The sequence below is a fragment of the Ruditapes philippinarum genome, unplaced genomic scaffold (genome assembly GCF_026571515.1).
Source record: "Ruditapes philippinarum isolate M1 unplaced genomic scaffold, ASM2657151v2 ctg1383_1_1_1_1, whole genome shotgun sequence".
In the NCBI taxonomy this organism is placed as follows: Eukaryota; Metazoa; Mollusca; class Bivalvia; order Venerida; family Veneridae; genus Ruditapes; species Ruditapes philippinarum.
Window position 1 is genome coordinate 183,266 of NW_026856195.1, and position 22,327 is coordinate 205,592.

At 32.9% G+C, this 22,327-nt stretch overlaps 1 protein-coding gene across 1 annotated transcript; it reads right to left on the reverse strand.

Moving 5' to 3' along the window:
- On the reverse strand, positions 1 to 22,322 carry LOC132745744 (NIPA-like protein 2). Its single transcript, XM_060734714.1, has 11 exons — positions 22,116 to 22,322; positions 14,962 to 15,030; positions 13,792 to 13,963; positions 13,124 to 13,183; positions 12,445 to 12,497; positions 12,228 to 12,296; positions 8,759 to 8,855; positions 7,314 to 7,449; positions 6,606 to 6,758; positions 5,923 to 6,050; positions 1 to 729 (listed from the first exon to the last, which is right to left on the reverse strand). The coding sequence occupies exons 1-11, from the start codon at positions 22,191 to 22,193 to the stop codon at positions 521 to 523; spliced, it is 1,224 nt and encodes a 407-aa protein (XP_060590697.1). The 5' UTR covers positions 22,194 to 22,322; the 3' UTR covers positions 1 to 520.
- Positions 22,323 to 22,327: the final 5 nt, after the last annotated feature.

The following is a 22,327-nucleotide window of genomic DNA, read 5'->3' on the forward strand; positions in this document are numbered from 1 at the left end:
GTGGTTTTTTTTTTGCTTTTAAACAAGGGACCTTCAGTGTGGGGCCATTTTTACCCGAGGGATGTAATATACACTGTATACTGCATGCAACTACTAAACAATACAACATGACAAGTATCTAAGCTCTGAGCAATGCAGTTTAAGACAGTAAGATTTACAGTTTTCAATGCATATCTATGTCCAATTACCAACCCTTTACACAAAAGTTCTTACACAATTACATCTTAAATATAGCCCTATTTTGTGTAATATTTTGTCAAAGACCACTAAAAATCATTCCCTTAAAGTTTGGTCAAATTAAGATATATTGTTGGACTGTGGATAATATAAGACAAGAACTGATGAAAGTCATCAGGCCATCACAATAGCTCACCTTTATTTAAGCTCAGGTGACCTAACAGCAATGTGAACATGAGAAGATATACATGTGTAACATCACAGAGAATTCTTATGAATAAATATCGACATTTTTTATATAAATATCTATGAATGATCAACAATATAACAATATTTCAATAGCCTAATTATCTGATCCGTATGATTTGCTATAGTGCACTGTTCCATTGTGTTCTGGTGCACTCATGTATATCATTTCCTGTGAAGAATTTGACGCCGCGTCGCCGTCTGCTGCAACAAATGGACGCCGCGCTTCCTCCTCCTCTGCAATAAGATGACTCACAGATCCGGAAGGTTGAACTTTACCCACGTTTATTGTTGCGAGCAGCCAAGCTAAACAAATGAGAACAAGCAAAAGAATTTGATTATCAAATATTTCACATTTGACTTTAAACATAGTTTTCTAAAAATTAGCCACTACATCAATCAACAATAGTTTTGCATTAATTTGATAATACAGCGAAAGGTTTTTAAAATAACAGATAATTCAACCACATAACCTGTCTAGGTACAATTGTTACATGTAAACAGGTTCTTTCTATTTGAAAGACCCTGATGTAAATTTTCTGTATTCCGATTACTAGTACTCACTAGTTTTTCTTTACTGTTTTTTATTGTTCGAGCCAGGTTTAAGCAGTTATAAAATAATCAAACTAACTGTATTCCTGTTCATATGAAATTAGAAACAAGGAACATCGCAATGCGATGCAACCAGGTTTTCAGCAAAATATTTCACAGAAGCTTTGTCATGAAGGGGCATTTGTTTTTAATTGAACTTTTAGGAGGAATTATGGCTTTTTTAATATTCCTCAAACAAAAATGATTGAGAAATTTTATGTTGTCTATTCGCCTTTTTTTCCCAAATATTTTAGAAAGGTAAACAGTACTTTATTTTTGCTTAATTTTTGCATTTTTGCGTCTCTTGTCATTTTCTTTTGTCAACAATATTGGCGTGTGGTGTTTTGTGCGATATCAAGAAAAGTATGTTCACAATTTTAAAAAAATACTTGAATAATGTCTTGGAAGAAACATGGGAATTTAGTGAGCGCCAAAGCTTCTGTGAAAGTTTGGTCAAAATCCATTGAGAAATGTAGGAGAAGTTGCGCACTGTAGAAATTTTTTCACTATATATTCTGTATAAGGAAAAAAAATATACAAAGGGCCATAATTCGGTCAAATATTATCCAATCACAAAACCCCGACAATATGTGCCAGGCACTTGATAACAAAGCTTCTAAGAAAGTTTTGGTCAAAATCCGTTGAGAAATGTAGGCAGGAGTTTGAGCACAGAAGAAATTGTTCTCTATATATTCTGTATAAGGAAAAATATACAAAGGGCCATAATTCGGTCAAATATTATCCAATCACAAAACCCCGACAATATGTGCCAGGCACTTGATAACAAAGCTTCTAAGAAAGTTTGGTCAAAATCCGTTGAGAAATGTAGGAGTTGCGCACAGAAGAAATTGTTCACTATATATTCTATATAAGGAAAAAAAACAAAGGGCCATAATTAGGTCAAATATATACCAATTGCAAAACCCTGGCAATATGTGACAGGGCACTTGATGACAAAGCTTCTGAGAAAGTTTGGTCAAAATCCGTTGAGAAATGTAGGAGGAGTTGCGCACAGAAGAAATTGTTCACTATATATTTTTATATAAGGAAAAAAACAAAGGGCCATAATTAGGTCAAATATTATCTAATCGCAAAACCCCGACAATATGCGCCAGGGCACTTGATGACAAAGCTTCTGTGAAAGTTTGGTCAAAATCCGTTGAGAATTGTAGGAGGAGTTGCGCACAGAAGAAATTGTTTACGCCCGCCCGCCCATCCGCCCGCCCGCCCGTCCGCCCGCCCGCCGACATACCTCAATCTAATAACCAGTTTTTTCCTTCGGAAAACCTGGTTAAAAAATATATGTAGATAAAAAATTTATATTAGATATGATCATGATTTTTTGTCATTGAAAATATATCAAGTATACAAAAAATTTGTAACATGAACAAAATGCTGAAAAATGTATAGCAAAAATGCTTTTAAATGATATTAACTACACATTTCAAGAATAATTTCCACAAACTATGTCCTAATTAAGAAACAAATTATGCTTTGTGTTTTGATATCTAAAGAACACCAGTCACTTTAACTGATACATTTTTTCTGAACAAGTGCTTAAAACTGATATATTTATCTAAACTAAGGTGTTTAACCCTTTTTTTCACAAATGCTTAATATCTGATCTATTTTTCTGAACTAAGGCTTTACCTCTTTTTGCCTTAAAATTTACCTGAACCAGAGAATAAACTGATAAACTTTTTCTTAAGTAGGGTGCAAAACTTAATCTAAATGGTTTATATACAAAAGTTTCCAAACATTATGGAGAAGTCCCTACATTTGCAAGTAGGAGCTGAAGTGTTATAGGTAAGACAAATCCATGTGATCTTGATATCAGATCTTTTATTAAAAGTATCTAAAACTGGTTTACTATACATCATATTGAAAATAATAATCATCTGTTAAAATATTAACTTACCAAAGCTAAAAAGAAAAATCAATAAATCATAAACAGTTCATTTCATCAAACAAAAACAAAAAAACCCAACATTCCCTTACCAACATGCTCTTCAGATTTCCCATTCATTCTTAATTTGTTGTTTACGAATAAACATTTTTCTATAAACAAAACAAATGTTTTTATTCAAATTTGCGACATTAATCTAGCTTGACGTGTTTGTTTTAATATCTGATGAGAAGAAGCAATCAACTGACAGCCATTATAGGCACACCCATTCCGATAGTGACCGTGAACTTAAGGGCTGAAACACCTGAAACATGGCAGCGAACTTCATGCTAAAGATGCTGGCTGATCATCTGTTTTATATACATATAAATGGCTTAGTTCTAGAAACGGATTCGAATAGCTTCCTACACAATCGAACTAAAATGACATGTTGTATTTCTTCATTTCTTTCTTATTAAAATAAATTCTGTATAAACCAACTGTATACTCCAAATAAGACTTTAGGATCTTAAGAATATCAAACAAAGTCAGACCAATGAATAGGATTTAGATCTCTTGTACACTGTACTCCTTTTATTGTCACCATCAAGTTTCAAATCTACAAAATTGTGGTAGAGCTATACTCTTGACAAGAAAATAGGAAGCAGAATACTTTTAAGACCCACTTATCTTTCTGTTTTACAGAGATATAAAAACACATGCTAAGTCAAAAGTATACATGTAATTTATTCTAAAACAGAGAAAGTAACTGCAAAACCTTTATATAATGATGTTTGTTTCCAATATCCCATCAGAAATCAATATTCTTGCAAGTATACATAATTTATCATATATTTTTCCAAGCCATTATAGCAAGCCATCTTCCTTTTAGCAGAAAGAGTTTTTTTCAACAAAATGAAAGCATGATTTAGAGAAAAATTTAAAACATAAAAGCATAATCATAAGACAGATTCAAATATATATGTTTTTTTAAAACCTACCAAGACCTTATAATTCATGTCCTTAAAAACTCACCTTAAAAATTACCTATCCTATTAGTATATAAAATAAGTATATAAATCTTTGCTATAATAACTAGAATTATGACTGAAGCTGATTGATCATTCAAGAAAATCTTTTTTGAAGCAAATGAAGAATCTTGACCTGAAACACTACTTTATACATTCAGTTTTTCAGTCTTTGAAAATTTACTCATAAGTTATTAAATTCATTTGTTAGTTTAAAGCAGCATGCCTCGAGATTCATGTGAATTTTCAAAAAAAATTTAGAATGTATTAAAAATTAAAAAATTGTCAAATGAACAAATAAAGTAATTTAAAAGCAAACAAGGCTTAAAATCTATGAAAATTACAAAAAATATAGGTCAGCATATGCAAAAATAGCCCTTAATGTGTTTGTCACACAGTAGAAATATTGTGATAGAAACTGCAAAATCAGTCAATTATCGTACATAACTTGTATTTTTTTTCTTAAATTGTGAATATTTTTTCTTTCCTTAACATCTTAGTACATTTTGCTCAAGAGTCTGATTTTCTTGAAATATTTTGACACATCTGGAGGCATGTAGCTTTAAAGATGTAAGATTTAAACTCTTAAAGAAACATGAACAATGTTTGATAAGGCTTTGGTCCTTAATCTATCATATATTCTTTGATTTTTTTCTGTGCTAAGAACACTTAATATTTTTGCAACTGCTGTTTTCGTTACTGTTTTAAATATTTTTTAAAGACATTCTCCCAAAGAAACATGAAAATATTTTAATAAGGCATTGTTCCTTCATGTATCATACATTTTTACTAATCTGGAGGCCTGCAGCTTTAAACCAATTAATTTGAGCGCAATGCGCACCTTGTGTTTTATCACTGTCAATTCATTCGCAAAAAAGTAACTTAAAACCCTTGCTCTGCTGGAACCAAAAGTGATAAACCTTTTCCACCATAATAGAGCCAAGTCAGACAGTCTAATCAGGCTCTACACTGATGGATGACAAACTTCAAATTTTGATCTTGATATCCCCAAGATTGATAATGGACAGTTCAAAATATGGAAGGTGGACAAGTCCATTTCAGCAGAAAAAGGTTAAAATAGGAAAAACATTCATGATTCAGTACCAACTTGCCACAAAGTATTGTAAGCCCAATGTGACGAAATAGATGTAATGTTAATTATTTAATGGAATACTTTGGCGATTGAAATAAAAAATATATCAATGTCAAAAGTGTTTCCCCCAATTTAATTGAGATACAACAAGGTTGCTTGTACCTTAGGGGTGTGTTGCCCACACATGCTGTTTATGAGTGTTAATAAACTATCAAATATAATGTCCCACATTACTCACCTTGCTTCTTTTGAAACCAAGATGCTACCTTTACAATTATTCCTAAATTTCAGTAAAATTACAATTAGTTCTTAATTAAAATTACAAAGAAACAAAAGATCAAATAAGAGGGCTCTGAGAGCCCCAAAATCGCTCACCTGAGCATATCATGTTTATGTCATCAAACATCAAAATTGACCTTGTCCCAAAGTTTATTTATATTTTTAGCTCTGCAAATCTTCTCCAGCAAATCCAATGAATTTTAACTCATTTTGGACATTGGAAGGGACATTCCTATTAAGTTTCATCTAAATCTTGGCAGCAGTCCAAGAAAAATGTCAATAAAAAATAACTCCCCTATTGCTTCATCTTAATCAGCATATTTGCAGATTTTGTACAATGTAAAAGTTAACGAAGTAAGATGTGCAACAGACGAGTTGCTGATCATGTTATTTTTTTACCTGCTAAAATCAAGCTTCTGACTCCTTATACTATAGTAATTCAAGACCCATTCGGAAATTTTCTTAGAGGAATAATTTTCTGAAATTTATTGTAGCATAAACTAAAGTTTTTGAAGGAACATTTTTGGGTCATCACATCTTAACCACATTGTAACTTGTACGTAACATTATTACATTGAGTAATAATGGTGTTGTACTTAACTTGACAGCCTGTATCTACATACCTGGGAAACAACGTGATGCTATAGAAACTGGAGGTTCCCCTTCCTGAGCTTCAGCAACTTTTTTAATATCATCAACACTTGGTCTACCAGCAACAATAAAGTACACACCAACAAATGACATAATACACCTAAAATAACAAAAGAAAAAAAAAAAACATCTGTTAGATGGACAGCAAGGTTGAATAATCTCTATGTTTGATAGGTAAAGAAAATAGAAATTCACAAAGGTAATGTTTGATTGATTGTTTGTTTGGTTTCAACACCAATTTTCCACACCAGTTTTACTGGATAACTAACCAGTTATAACCAATTATATCCACAAGTGACAGACTACTCAACCCACATGATATCTGAATCAGCAGAGAGTGACAAATGACCATTTGACTTAATGTCAATGATCAAGATAAATTGTCAGAGGAGGGATTTTGCTTTGCATGAGGACTGCATCAGCAACCCCTATTTTACAAATCTGATGAGTAATCTGTCTTTTACAGTAACATACAGACATATGCAAAGTTTCAAGAAAATATCTTACGTGGTAAATAAGGTACATATCTTTACACATAACCTTAATTAATGCCAATGTCAACACCACAGTAAGTGGAATAGTCATGCTAAAGACTGAATCACATAGTTTTATCGTAGTCTGAAAAACACAACAAAGTATTTTAAATCCTACTTACCCAAATAAGAACATAAATATATCTAATGCTGTCATTCCCCAGAATTCTTTATAAAATACAATACCAGCAATGATTGCGCTGATAGTAAAAAACACAAAGTTGGTGGGAACTACAATGGTAGATTCAAACCTCTGCATGGCCATATTTAAATACCTGAAAGTTATGATAATATCATGTGAATTAACTATTTAAGAAACTACATTTAGAGAAAATTTAAATTATGAATTACAGAGTAACCGAGTGAGTCACATGGTTAGCTTGATCCATTATTATCAATATTTGATAGTAAAACAACAGGCCCAAAATGGGCTTGTACATTTCACAAAAAGTCAGTGGAAACTTCAAAAGTATATAAAAAGTTTCCAAAAATGACCATTTTTGACCCGAAAGACATGTTGTATATAAATGTATATAACTTTACAGACATAATACCAAATGCCTAAACTTTTTAAAAGGAATTCAGAAAGCTCTTTATCGTTTTAATTATGTTTGAAATGAATTTTTCAAAAAGTTAAAAAATACAGTAAAGATATATTGGGGAAAATCGCTAAAATTTCCTTTAGAGTTAATATAAACCAACATGTCATTTAATTCTACCCTTGCAAATATTTCCACATGCAAAATGTCTGGAATTTTAAATTTGCTAACTTTTTGACACATGGAAATATCCACTTATACAGTATTCAAATACTAGGATGTTGTACTTACTTGACTTGTAAAATGGCTGTTGAAAACATGACTATAGTCATAATGTAGAATGTGTAATATTTTAGTTGATTATCTCCAGCAAATGTAAGCTGTATCAAACTAGAAACTGCCTTTGCTGAGATCACAGAAAATGATGCTGAAATGTAAAACAGTGGTAAAAAAATAAGTTATCTTTGTAATATGAGAGATTAATAGTCAAACAAGAAACCTACATTGTACTCATTAAAGCAGCATGCCTCCAGATTCATGCTAATTTTCATGAAAATTTTGAAAATGTATTAAAAAGTTAATTTATTGTGAAGTGAACAAAGAAAGTATTTTACACATTGCAAATGGCACTTACAATCCATGTTAATTACCAAATAAGGTCAAAATAAGCAAAAATAGCCTATGTAGTAGATATATACAATGTAGTGTAAAAAAAACTGCAAAATCTGCCATTAAATCATGCATAAACATGTTATTACTTGATTTTTTTTTACTTTTCTTAAAATCTTAGTTTTTTCTCAAGTTTATTTTCGTGAAATATTTTAGCTTATCTGGAGGCACGCAACTTTAACATAGATAGATACACAGGTGCCTTAGGTCTAAAACACACACCCCTACCCTAACCCTATATATATATATATATATATATATATATATATATATATATATATATATATATATATATATATATATATATATATATATATATATATATATATATATATATATATATATATATATATATATATATATATATATATGTATATACAAAAAATGAAAACAAGTGCCGGAAAAAAGTCACATATAAATAAAACAAAAAACACAGTCCATGAGTTAACTTATCTAATTAATTAGATAAGTTAACTCATGGACTGTGTTTTTTGTTTTATTTATATATATATATATATATGTAACACCCTTACCCTACCACTATAATTATACACATGTATATAATAAACATATAAATGTATATTATAGATATAAGAAGGTATGAAGGAGATATTAGACGTCAGGCACCTGTGGATAGATATATGTTGTTTTTATTTGTCTGTTTGTTCTGTCTTTAATATAAGAATGAACTTAGAAGCAGTGTTTCAGTCATATATCATCACCTAGTGCAGTAACAAGTTAACTCTTGTGAATTGCACAAGTCAACTACTTTCTTCAATTAATATGAGTTAATCTATAATATTCGATAATATACTTCAATTCAAAGAAGTTAATCTGTTACTGCACTAAGGTGTAGATGTAACAGTATCCGTGAGCAGTAAAACCATGCGGTTTTATTCTATACTATTGACAGTTCATCTCCAGCATTTCAATTTTGAAATAACTGAACAAATAATGGACTACTACAGGTTTCAACATTATAATTTAATCACATATACATTAAATCATTGGGAACAAAAGTTAAATCTACAGAACATAGAATGTGTATTAGAGAATGAATGACTTACCTATAACACTAACAATTGATAAATAAATGACAACCCTCTTCAGCTTGTATACATGAAGAATTAAAAGTAGTCCAATTAAAATGGCTATCTCTATACACTGAAACGAAAAATAACATCCCAAACACATGGCCAAACAAGAGGGCCATGATGGTCGCTCACCTGCAGAAAGGCACCCAGAGCGGGGCCAGTTTAAACCCCAGGGCTTTTATTTGAACAAACTTGGAAGACACCCATTAGAAGATGTTTCACAATGTTAAGTTTTTACTACACACAAATAATGAAAAACAATGATCTACTCCCTCCCCCCCCCGTCAGGGCCAATGTTAATCCAGGGGCTTTTATTTGAACAAACTTGGTAGACACCAATAAGAAGATGTTTCATGCTAAACATCTAAGCTCTAGCTCATAGGGTTTTTTAAAAGAAGATTTTTTAAGTTTTTACAATACACATTTAGTTAAAAACAATGACACCCCTGGGGCAGGGCCAGTTTTGACCCCAGGGCTTTTATTTGAACAAACTTTGTAGACACTCACTAGAAGATGTTTCATGCTTAATATCTAAACTCCAGCTATTTGGGTTTTTTCAAAAAAGATTTTTTAAGATTTTGTTATACACATATAAGGAAAATCAATGACCCCCGGGGCGGGGCCAATTTTGACCCCAGGGCTTTTATTTGAACAAACTTGGTAGACACCCATTAGAACATGTTTCATGCTAAATATCTTAGCTCTAGCTCTTTGAGTTCTTTAAAAGAAGATTTTTTAAGTTTTTACTATATGCATATAGGGAAAATCAATGACCCCCTGGGACGGGGCCAATTTTGACCCTAGGGCTTTTATTTGAACAAACTTGGTAGACACTCATTAGAAGATGTTTCATGCTAAATATCTTAGCTCTAGCTCTTTGGGTTCTTTAAAAGAAGATTTTTTAAGTTTTTACAATATGCATATAGGGAAAATCAAAGACACACTTGGGCGGGGCCAATTTTGACCCCAGGGCTTTTATTTGAACAAACTTGGTAGACACTCACTAGAAGATGTTTCATGCTTAATATCTAAACTCTAGCTATCTGGGTTTTTTCAAAGAAGATTTTTAAGTTTTTGCTATACACTGTCATATAAGGAAAATCAATGACCCCCGGGGCGGGGCCAATTTTGACCCCAGGGCTTTTATTTGAACAAACTTTGTAGACACTCACTAGAAGATGTTTCATGCTTAATATCTAAACTCCAGCTATTTGGGTTTTTTCAAAGAAGATTTTTAAGTTTTTGCTATACACATATAAGGAAAATCAATGACCCCCGGGGCGGTGCCAATTTTGATACCAGGGCTTTTATTTGAACAAACTTGGTAGACACCCATTAGAACATGTTTAATGCTAAATATCTTAGCTCTAGCTCTTTGAGTTCTGTAAAAGAAGATTTTATAAGTTTTTACTATATGAATATGTATAGGGAAAATCAATGACCCCCTTGGTCGGGCCAATTTTGACACCAGGGCTTTTATTTGAACAAACTTTGTAGACACTCACTAGAAGATGTTTCATGCTTAATATCTAAACTCCAGCTATTTGGTTTTTTTCAAAAAAGATTTTTTAAATTTTTGCTATACACATATAAGGAAAATCAATGACCCCCGGGGCAGGGCCAATTTTGACCCCAGGGCTTTTATTTGAACAAACTTGGTAGACACCCATTAGAACATGTTTCATGCTAAAAATCTTAGCTCTAGCTCTTTGAGTTCTTTAAAAGAAGATTTTTTAAGTTTTTACTATATGCATATAGGGAAAATCAATGACCCCCTGGGGCGGGGTCAATTTTGACCCTAGGGCTTTTATTTGAACAAACTTGGTAGACACTCATAAGAAGATGTTTCATGCTAAATATCTTAGCTCTAGCTCTTGGGTTCTTTAAAAGAAGATTTTTTAAGTTTTTACTATATGCATATAGGGAAAATCAATGACCCCCTGGGGCGAAGCCAATTTTGACCCCAGGGCTTTGATTTGAACAAACTTGGTAGACACTCATTAGAAGATGTTTAAATGTCAAATATCTAAGCTCTAGCTCTTAGGGTTTTTTAAAAGAAGATTTTTTAAGTTTTTCCTATTGGTTGCCATGGCAACCAGAGTTTTTAATGGAATTAAAATTTTTGAACAACTTTGAAAGGGGTCCACCTAAGGATCATTTCTGTAAAGTTTGGTTGCAATTGGCCATGTGGTTTAGGAGGAGATGTTGTTTGAAAAGTTTGACGCCATTTTTTGAAGGACGCACGCCGCGCGACGGACGCAGAGTGATGACAAAAGCTCACCCTTGAGCACTTTGTGCTCAGGTGAGCTAAAAACACACCACACAAATTTCAAGAAGCATTAATGCTGCTGTGATTTGATTTGGATGGAATAATCGATCCTCCTAAAGGATAAATATACACTAAATTTGTTGTTTAGTTTGGTTTTCTGGCATACTAACACAGTTTAGGTTGAAATGCACCGAAACAGGAAAGAGGATTTTAGCTAACCTCGGGTGTACAAAGCAACATCAGGAGTCTCACCTGCTGGAGCTAACAGATGCATAAATTCAAGTAATTCAAACCCATTATTACGGCTCTTACGACCATGCAGGGTTAAAAGGTGGCTGCAACTCTGATGCCTCCACCCATAAAGGCAACCCCTCAACCACAAGGGGAAATAGACACGGAAAAGTCCAATGAGGTCTTTCAAAACAGACATCTAACCAATACAAGAGGGCCAGGATAGCCCAAGATAATTTAAATAAATTATTTAGTTTTTATGCCAAAATTTCGCCTTCCCTGCATCATTTTGAACCAGCAACCACCGCAATAAAAATCAGACACTCTCCCTATTGAGTTAAGCAAGTAGACAAAACTGTGTTGACACAAGGAAATCATTTTCATAATACAGTAGTTTCTCACTGAATCATATTTAAGGTTTTCAAAGTCGAATGTTGAATGCCCTATGCAAAACTGTACTGAAGATCCAAATTATGAGTATAATGCTTAATAAACAGATATATACATGTATTCATGTGTTGAAAAGTTTGCAAATTATTTAGAAATTCACAAGGATGCCACAACAAATATGAATTAAATCTTTAATTCTGTTGGGAAAGAAAATATTATTGTTATATATAACTGAGAATCAAAACTAAAATAGAAACACATGTCAGAACACTAGGTGTATGGTAGTCCATACATCAATCTACTGTTTAATGTCAGTGAGTGCATATTTTGAATTTTTTCCCTATAAATGGAGAATGGTTAGTCAAATTGAACAATGGACAAGCCAATTTAAGATAAGGCTGATATTGTCTAGGGAAAATCTTTGGGGATTTACATGAAGCAAATAAACAAACCATGAATATGAATTATTGAGCATGAATGGTGATAAAAAAGTTAATGAAACATACTTATGTTTAAAAAGAAAACTCTAAGATCATGGCTTAGGATACTTACAATATACACAATAAAAGATGCACCAGTTAAATACTCATTCAACATCTCACCAGTAAGAACTTTCTCTTTCTGAAATAAAAAAAATAAATAAATGTTATAAAATTTCCAAACACAGTTCATAAAGTTGCCAAAATAGATTTTTTTTTAGTTCAATGTATCTGAAACCCCTTCGCTTACCGTAATTGTTTTCAAAAAGAATAATATGAAATATGCTTACCTTTGGTGCAAATGCTACAACCAGGATAGCTCCTATCACTGCCAGAGCTGAACCTGAAATTATCAATCAAATTTCATATGCAACATTTATCTTTTTAAAGACATTAAATCATGATATATAAAACCATTAAATTTTTTTGAAAAAATGACATTGGATAGGTCAAAATTATGATGACTATCCAGCTATGCAGGTGGTAAAAGACCAGTTGACCCTGCATGCATCAGACAAAGTCGGCACCCAAGTAGAAACATCAACCTTCAGGAAAATAGCTGACTGGATCATTTCTTTACATGAAAGAATACTAAGTCTTTGATAGGTTTAAACCCACGGTGGTGAGTGATTCTAAAACTAACATTATTTAAACCCAAATAAATTGCTTTGACAAAGAAATGAAATAATATGTTATACCAAGATCACTCAGCTGGGTGAAGACTGTAACTGTCCTATATTTAATGCTCAAAAGAGTTCAAGCATATGCATGTATATCTATGATAAAAAGATCACCAAGATCATCTTATGATCTATACCCTTGACCAATTCTTAAACCAATAATTTGAGTATTCCTTTAAGTAATAACTAAAACTCTGATGTACATTATGATGTCCATTGGAGTACAATTTCCTCACAAAAATCACAACGTTGCTTTTTTTTTACAATGTAATTTATAAGAAAAACTTACCGAATAAATTTTCTGCCCGTATTTGCTCTTTTAGAAAAATTGCAGCCAAGAACATGTTTGCTGTAATAAACAAAAAAAATATTAAAATGATATATACAAATACAGTGTAGCTTGATTCTTTATTAACAAATCAAAATGTGACCTTGATGGTTTGTGAAATTTATAAGCCTTAAAGACCTTGACCTTATACCCAATGACCTAAAACATCCTTAATTGTAGATGTACATGCACAATATTTCCATATTAAAGCATTTCAGACATTAAGGAAAAAACAATGATATCAAAGACAGATAAAGATAAAAAAAAAAATTCTTTTAGTTTTTGTGACCTTTACCTCTGATAGATGTTCATGCAAGATTTTAAAATACAAGTAAAGGTTATATTCATAATACTACATGTTTGTAACATCACTTTTCATTGGATAATTGTGATATTTATATAAACTATATAAACAGCTGCAGTCAGTTCATAAAGTAATTTTACTTTTCTCAAATATAGGAAGTTTGCCGAATTATAAATGTGTTATAAAGATTCTTGACAGGACAGGTTAAAGGACTAAATATAAACATTTGTTTGAAATATAACCCTCTCCTAGCTTCTCGAGTAATAAAAGCAAACAACCATTTATAGGGTCATATAACCTTGTACGAACAATATAAACAACTTACCAACAACTGTAGTTGTGCCAAGTGGAGCTACCAGAGAGGCAGGTGCATACCCGTAAGCTGAGAAGTTGCCCACCTCTCCAATAATCATCAAACTCACTCCCAACCACCATAGTGGATTACGTGTATAATGTATCTGTACATCACGCTCCTCATTTTTCACATGAGTGTATTTCTAAAACAACAAAGTCTGTATACTGACAACAAACATGTGCTTTTGATAAAACTAAATTACACTCTTGTATGACATGGACATGTAAGAAACTAATTCATGCTACTGACTGCAATAGTGTGTTAAACAGGTTTTTTTTTATTTCTAACTATTAAATTCAAATGTGTAAATGGTAAAACCTGACGACCATCACTTCATAAGATCATACTTTCTACAATTTTGTTGTAGAAAGTTGTTGAGTCATATTTAAGATCAAATATTGAACTGTCAGTGGTTCAAATTTGAATATGAAAGCTGAAAATTGTTAAAGTAGAAAACTGGATCAATGTTCAATACAACATATAAAACAGTTCATGCCCAAACTCAAAAGCCATGTAGCATATCTTTAACAGAAGTTAAAACTAAAATAAGGCCATAAATTGTTCACAAAGGTGTTAATTTTATAGATCAATGTTATGAGTGTTGTGGGACCTACAATTATGACCCCCAAAGGTATGAGATAACAGACGGAGATTTCCCCTGCTAGAATGAGTAGGAGACCTCCCCCATATAATTAAATGTTCCAAACACAAATTACAATAAGTCAATAGACATGAAATCAATGTCAATGATTTACAACTACAAACTAAAATTTCACCAGAGGTACTATAAGACTAGGCATCTCCCATTCTTATGACTGCTTTTATCATAATCACATTATTATATAATGATCAAGAGTCTCTTGGAGAATATATACACATGGGGAACAGTCTGATACATAGGTAACTACTATAAAAAGATAATTTTTGTTTGTTTGTCTGGTTTAATACAGTTTGGTCATCTCTCAGCAGTCTTTACACCTAACTGGCTTTACTGGATAACTAACCAGTAATTACAAGTTTCTCTACAAGTGACCCAACCAGTTATCTCACAGTTATCCAGTAATTACAACTTTCTCCACAGGTGACTCTTATCAGCAGTGAGAGACAAAAGACAATAAAAATCACAATAAAAATGTTTACCTGCAGATTAAGGGACACACTGATGAGAAGATTTCCACATATAGCCAGTAAACATCCTACCACCAGATCCTGTAATGTAACACCCAACAACTCATTTAGCATCTGTATGTTCTTATATATATATATACTCAAACACAAACTATTTTAAATTCCCTCAATCCATAGTCCTCTATAGACTGACTCTAGCTAGTCTCTTTCCTTCAACATACAATTACTTTATCTCTTTCTTTCAACATCCAATTACTTTATCTCCTTTTAACATCCAATTACTTTATCTCTTTCTTTCAACATCCAATTACTTTATCTCTTTTCAACATCCGATAACTTTATCTCTTTCTTTTAACATCCAATTATTTTATCTCATTTTTTCCAATATCCAATTACTTCTTCAACATCCAATTACTTTAACTCCTTCCTATAACATCCAATTACTTTATGTCTTTCTTTCAACATCCAAATTACTTTATCAACCATAATGCCATATTAGCATTAAATTTTATAAAAAATATCATAAAAGGACAGAATTATGATAAAATATGGACTTAAAATCTGCCTTTAAACTCTGCAGATAAATGTAAATTAAACAGTCACGATTATCAGGCAGTGAGAAATAATATTTTGACAGTTTATTGGATATTTTTCACTCATAAAAAGTTTTTTCAATAATAATGTCAAGTTTAAACCTTTGAAGACTTATATAAATGATTCGCTAAACTTTCTATACATACATTTATAAATATTAAGCATTAAATCTATACTTTCCAACAAAAGTTGTTATAATCCTAATTTATTCAAATCCTTTTATATATAATGAAAACATTTTGCATTTGCGATTTCAAATGGGATGATGATCAACTGGACACTTTTTGAACATTTTTCCATGCAAATTTCTTATTTTAAAAGCTAGAAATCTAAAAATACCTTAAACCTCCTGAATTTGTGTAATGGATTTGCCCTGTTTTGAATTTAGAACAGATCATTTAAAATTTAAGGGATTTCATAATTAAACCACAAAAGACTGAGTTATCAACAGTCTAGAGATTGATTTGCTTTGCCTACAGGTACAGTCAAGAACTCACAATTTTTTTCTGTCAAAACTGTTTAAACCAGTGTTTGATAATATGCACACGCTCAGCATTAGGAATAAATGTAAGACTTAAAATAAGTTAACATTTGATTCAAACCATAACAAGAAAACTAGAATCTTATTAACCCATTACGTTATATAAACGCCTTTTAACGCCTTTTTCACCCCCCCCCCTTTTTTGTTGTCTCAAATGGTGAAAAACTGCCTTATTTAGGCCCCAACACTATTTTTTGTTTGAGAAATGTTGTTAAAAAAGTGACCTCTTTTTCGGCGCGGCCCCCCAACCAAAGGATACATCAGGGGGTTGCCAGAAGGGGGATGTGCCCCCTTCTGTTTGGGGGGTTTGAAGGGGGGCGGAGTCCCCCTCATCGCCAAGAAAATTTTTTACTTGTGAGAGGCTATAAATGACCCCAGATTGATCATAAGGTAACGTGTAACCAACGCTGAAAAGCATTTGACTCTATCTCAATCCATTGCGAAGTTGCAGCACTTTGAAATCAATTTTGATGGAAAAAATCAACGCAAAATAGTGATTTTTGGCAATTTTGAGATGTCCCCTCGTTGCCATGGTAACAGAAAATTTAAGCCTGAGCATGTTGTTGCAAGGGCAATGGTCCAGTCAACATTTGTGCCAAGTTTGATTAGTGTTGAAGCAGTTTTTATAGTATTATAGCAATTTGAACTTGTAACAGGAGACTAATCAATGAAAACAGCCATTTTTCACAAAATGCTCATGAAGTAATGGGTTAAAAGATGGATTGGACATAATGAATTGTTGTACTTAAAACTGAATTATTGTTTAACAATCCATTTCACAGTGTTACTTCACTCAAAGATATCAAATACACTGCAAGCTTTAATCTATGATTTACAATGCATGTAAATTATCAAACAGAGGTCAAAATATGCAAAATATGGCCCTGCTTCATGTCACACAGTAGAAATATGGGGATATTATAAATACTGCAATATCAGCCATTAATAGCCCCCTGACATCTCAGAGAAAGGCAGTTAGTAGCTCCTTAGTAATCCCAGGAAAAAAACTACCATAAGGCTGCAGAGCCAGACCAAGTAAGACTCAATGTTTTAAAGATAATAAGCAAAGAATGGCCCCCACTATGACCAAATCATTCCAAAAGACCCTGCAATCAAGCACTATGTCATGGGAAATGGCAAATGTAACATCAGTACATAAGAAAGGCTTTAGGTAAGAATCTGCCAACTACCACCACCTATTTTTTACCTGTATCCAGTGTAAAACACCAAAGTTTACATAAAACATACAAAAATAACTATGAATTGCCACATGGTTTTCAAAAAAAAAAGTTCTGTCAAACCCAACTTCATAATTATATTAGTATATGACATTTTCCAATATGACAATCACAAATGTCAAGTTGACCTTATATGGTCAACCATAAAAAATACCTTTATATCATAAGACTATGAGCTGCCTTTTTATGGTATAAGGGGAGTAACTCTCCGATGAAGTAAGTGTTTAGAAGACAATAAGTCACTTTCAGTAGTTAAATACTAAAAAGCTCTATGTCAAATATAAATGCAATCTATTCAAGCGTTCTCTAAGACTTGGGCCTTAGTCTAAGGACCTCTCTTGTTTCTTAATTATATAAATGATCTTCTTGATATTGTACAACTGTTTGCAGACACGCCTCCAGAGTATTTTTCTAAAGAAATTGTTGACGCACACACAGACAGACCGACAATGGAGGACAGACAATGGGCCATCACAAAAGCTCACCTTGAGGACATTGTCCTCAGGTAAGCTAAAAATCCTTAGTTAGCTGGGTGCCACCATTTTGAAAATCTTGGACTGGTTCTATATTTGAGCTATAATTAGATTTCAGATCTAATAAGATTTTAGATTTTAGCCTGAATACTTATTCCATTCAAATTTTAACACACTCGGCTAAAATATTGACCTCATGACTAAATACAAACCATTACCGAATATGTATGTATAAAACATTGCCAAATGCCGCTGTCGTTACAAAATTGATATGTTAAGTTTTATACTTAATCATAAGGTCAGTTTCCGGTTTTCGGATGACAGTTTTACGATTGAAATGGCGTCTGCTGTTTGATTTTTTTACAGAATAACTTCATTTATATTAAATATTTAGAGAAACATCATCTGGGACTCGCCCTGTCAGGCAAGTTTGATCAATTTTTTACCTCACCCTACCAGAACTTTTACTCGCAAATGTGAGCGGGCAAGTGGATTTGTTGAGGCCTGGATATGTTGAACACAGCTAATTCATCCATATTTCCTTAACGGTACAAAATACCTGCATATACTCATTATTGACAAAGTCCCAAGGAAAATCTGGTTTATATATTGAAAATTTTATCCCCGATATTAAATCAGAAGGGCTTTCCGCATCATAGGTAACACCAACTATCATATGGGGAAGTCAAAGGCCTGCTTCGCAGTCCCGGGCTTTGGCTTACCCGGCTATTGACTACATGTGTATATTTAACAGAAAATTTAATAAAAAAACAATTAAAAGAATTAACAGGGCTTCTGTTAACGAGCGTACAGCCGTAAATTATGCCCGAAAATCATATCTGTACGCCGAAAATTAAGATCAATAACGTACCGCTGACTTCCAAAAATTTAGGAATACGGCGAAAATCGTAAGCCACGACCATTTTCCGACCTTTTCTCACTTTCCTGGCGTACGATTGGATTATTTATTTAACTCCGCCCCCTGAATTGAATGGTTGACATGACAGCGATGGGTAAAATTATGTCCTTAAATAACAACAATACAGTCCTTTTCAGGGTAATGTTCTTACTTCTATTGAAAATATTTACCGAACAATCATGTAAAGATACTTTTAACTTAAAACATTAAAAGGAATGACATTTTCAGAATCTTGTGATTAAAATAATTGCTTTTACTTGTATCATCCCATACTATAAATCAAACATTGAAACATGAAAATTATACGCGTAAGAACAACTGACTTCCAGAAATTTACCTCATGACTTCCAAAATTCCTTGAAAGGAAGTCCTGACTTCCTAAAAAAAATTCCTAGTGGAATTTAAGCCCTGAGAATATATAGATTTCTATACCTTTCAATGACATTTTCAGTGTCAGTTCTAGTAGGGCGGTGCCATTTTCCATGTAACTCAATGATAATAGGCGGGGTATTCCGATAGAGAATAAAAGCAACTTTTCTAATTAATAATAATCGAGTATTCTGAGTGAAAACGGAAGAAGTGCATGAAATAACAAATAACACCTTTAAAACGAAAAATGAACTATTTTTTTAATCAACTTCCCCGTTCATAGGCTTTGCCTAATTTCATACAGGGAAGACAAAGGCCGGGTCCGCAAAGCGGGCCCGGGCTTTGGCTTGCCTTGCTATAGACTACATATGTATATTTGAAAGAAAATCAAATAAAAAACAATTAAAGAATACATAGTATTCTATACCTATCAATGAAATTTTCAGTATCAGTTCTAGTCAGGCAGCACCATTTTCAATGTTATTCAATGATAATAGGCGGGATATTTCTATAATGGACAATCGCAACTTTTCGGATAAATAATAATCGTCGAGTATTCCAAGTGAAAACGGAAGCGGTGCATAATAATACCGAAAGACACCTTTAAAACGGAAAAATTAACTATTTTTTTAACCGACTTCCCCGTTCATTGGCTTTGCCAAATTTCATATTATTATTACGGGGAAGTCAAAGACCGGGCCCGCGAAGCGGGTCCGGGCTTTGGCTTGCCCGGCTATAGACTACATGTGTATATTTAAAAAAGAAAAACAATTAAAAAATATATAGAATTCTATACCTATCAATGAAATTTTCAGAGTCAGTTCAGTGTCGGGCGCCGCCATTTACAATGTAACTCAATGATAATAGGCGGGATATTCCGTTAATAGAACCAATCTCACCTTTTCGGACAAATAATAATTGTCGAGTGTTCCGAGTGAAAACGGAAGCGGTGCATGTAATACCGAATGACACCTTTAAAACGGAAAGAATGACAGGAATTTTTAAACGACTTCACCGTTCATAGGCTTTGCCTAATTTCATATTAACTGATACGCGGAAAGTCCGAGCGGGGCCTAAGGCCCGCGAGGGCTGTAGCGCTCTTAGATAACATGTATGACGCGTATCAATTCAAATGAAATCAAATTAAAAGTAAATGAAAATTTCAAAAAAATATATATCCTATACCTAATGAGCTGTGAAAAAATCCTTAGTTAACTGGGCGCTGCCATTTTGAAATCCTTTTGAGCTAAATATAGATATCAGAGCGCTTTTAATGAGCGTCTACATAATTCAGACTATTGCTAGCAGACGCATGCTAAATAACACTTCCGGTGAAAGAATGATGTACAAAATCAGAAAATAAACATGCATTTCATTGATAAGAACTATAGTAACGATTATAAATATAAAAAGTTACTTTAACATATCCTTTTTGATAAATTAGCACATTAAAAAATAACGTTAAAACAACAACTGTGATTAGAGATTAACAAAAATGGCGGACGGGATTTTCCAAACGCTGACGCATGCGCAGTGGTACCCTTATGTTCGGAGATTTTCGGAATATTCCGAGCACTTCGATGATAGGTTGAACACCACCAATTTATTTGTTTAGTTTATGGTAAGAAAGATCTGGTTTACATGCATGTACACTAAACATGTTATGCTAAAATCATAATTCATAAGAGCTTTCCGCGCCATAGGTAGCACCTAATTTCATATCAATGATTATTCTTCTTTTTTTTTTTCCTTAAGGCCAATCTTTTTTTATATTTTGGTTTACTGATTTTTTCCAAAAAAAGGTAGGGTCCGCGGCGGGAAAAAAAAAAAAAAAAAAGTTTTCATAACTATAAATGTGGTGCATACATATACATAGTACTAACTAGAGCAATGAAATTAAATACATCGCTGATTGTCTATTCCAAAGATTGTTTCAATACACACAAAAAAACTTTTGCTCATATTGTCATTGTTTAAAAACACACATGAAATCGACACACAACGACTTATGACAAGTGGCAAGCGAGCTCTTCAAAAGAATCTGTCATTCTTTGATGTTTACACACTGCTGTGTAATCTGAATCATCAAAGGTGCCGAAAATCAGCTGACTTGCACTCATTTCTTTATAGATCAGATGTTAAAAAAAACTGTCAAGAAAAGATTACACAAAGTCATGTTCAAGTTTGCCCATTGTGAAAATATTTTTATCGGATAATTAGCGGGTCAATTTTTGACATAAAAATCTATTAAAAGTAAGTGCGGGCATTTTTTTTATTTTGTTTGTTTGAAACCTGTATTCAATCTGCTTTTAAAGACTAATTTTTTTTGTTAAATCTGAAAATACTGATCTTGTCAATTGCAGCAGATTTCTCTCGCTCTGTCCTTGAATGTAATTGCTTACGTAATTTGGCGTGTTTTTTTTGTTTGGTTGTTTGGTTGTTTTACATTTTTACGCATTTCGACCTTCAATGCATTGATGAAATATGATCAAAGCCTAATTATAATTCTGTGAAAATGGCTTGACCCCATTTAACAGACATTCTTTCATAATGCACCAATAAACACTTTGCCCAACTAGCAGACGACAGGCTATTCTCGAGTAAAGATAACAGGTTGCGTGTATAAATCGTAGGTAAAATAGTCTGGCATGTGGTAGGTTTAACAGTTAATTAAAATACTTACCGCGACATTTCTTTGACAAGTCGGATTATTAGCAGCGTATATTTCAAGACAACACAGAATTTTTTTGGGGGCAGATTTTTTTTTTTTTCATTTTCCCAAAATACAGAGTCGGCGGGTCTGTAAACCGAAATATCAAAAAATAATGGCCTAATGATTATTCTGAAGAGGGGCGAATTGTCACATAAGTGGGGCGAGTCATACTGGTGCGAATCATCAGTTGGGCGATTGTTATTAATTTGTTAACAGGCCCTACAGACAGAGGGAATAATGGTAGGCTAAACTAGCTTACAAAAAAATTAACACATGAACATGATTAACCATGGAACATACATGACATATGATAATTTACCTGATAATGAGTGTCTACAGTAGCTGCAGTTGTAGATTTCGGAAAGGTATGTGTACCTGGCTCGCTAGTCGTTGCCATTTCAGCTAGTCACTATCTTTAATTGACTGCTACTTTTTTAACATACTTTCAAATAACTTTTTATGAAATATGTTCTTATAGAATTATCATAACAAATCTGAGTCATTGAGGTGCTCACGAGGAAATTACGACGA

Bases quoted from the DNA above. Each gene is read 5' to 3' on its own strand.
- LOC132745744 (XM_060734714.1), bottom strand. From the start codon at position 22,193: ATGGCAACGACTAGCGAGCCAGGTACACATACCTTTCCGAAATCTACA. The intron at 13,184-13,791 runs GTAAGTTGTTTA...TGTTTATTACAG, and splicing joins TGGCACAACTACAGTTGTTG to CAAACATGTTCTTGGCTGCA. The intron at 6,051-6,605 runs GTAAGTAGGATT...TTGTTATTTTAG, and splicing joins ATATTTATGTTCTTATTTGG to GTGTATTATGTCATTTGTTG.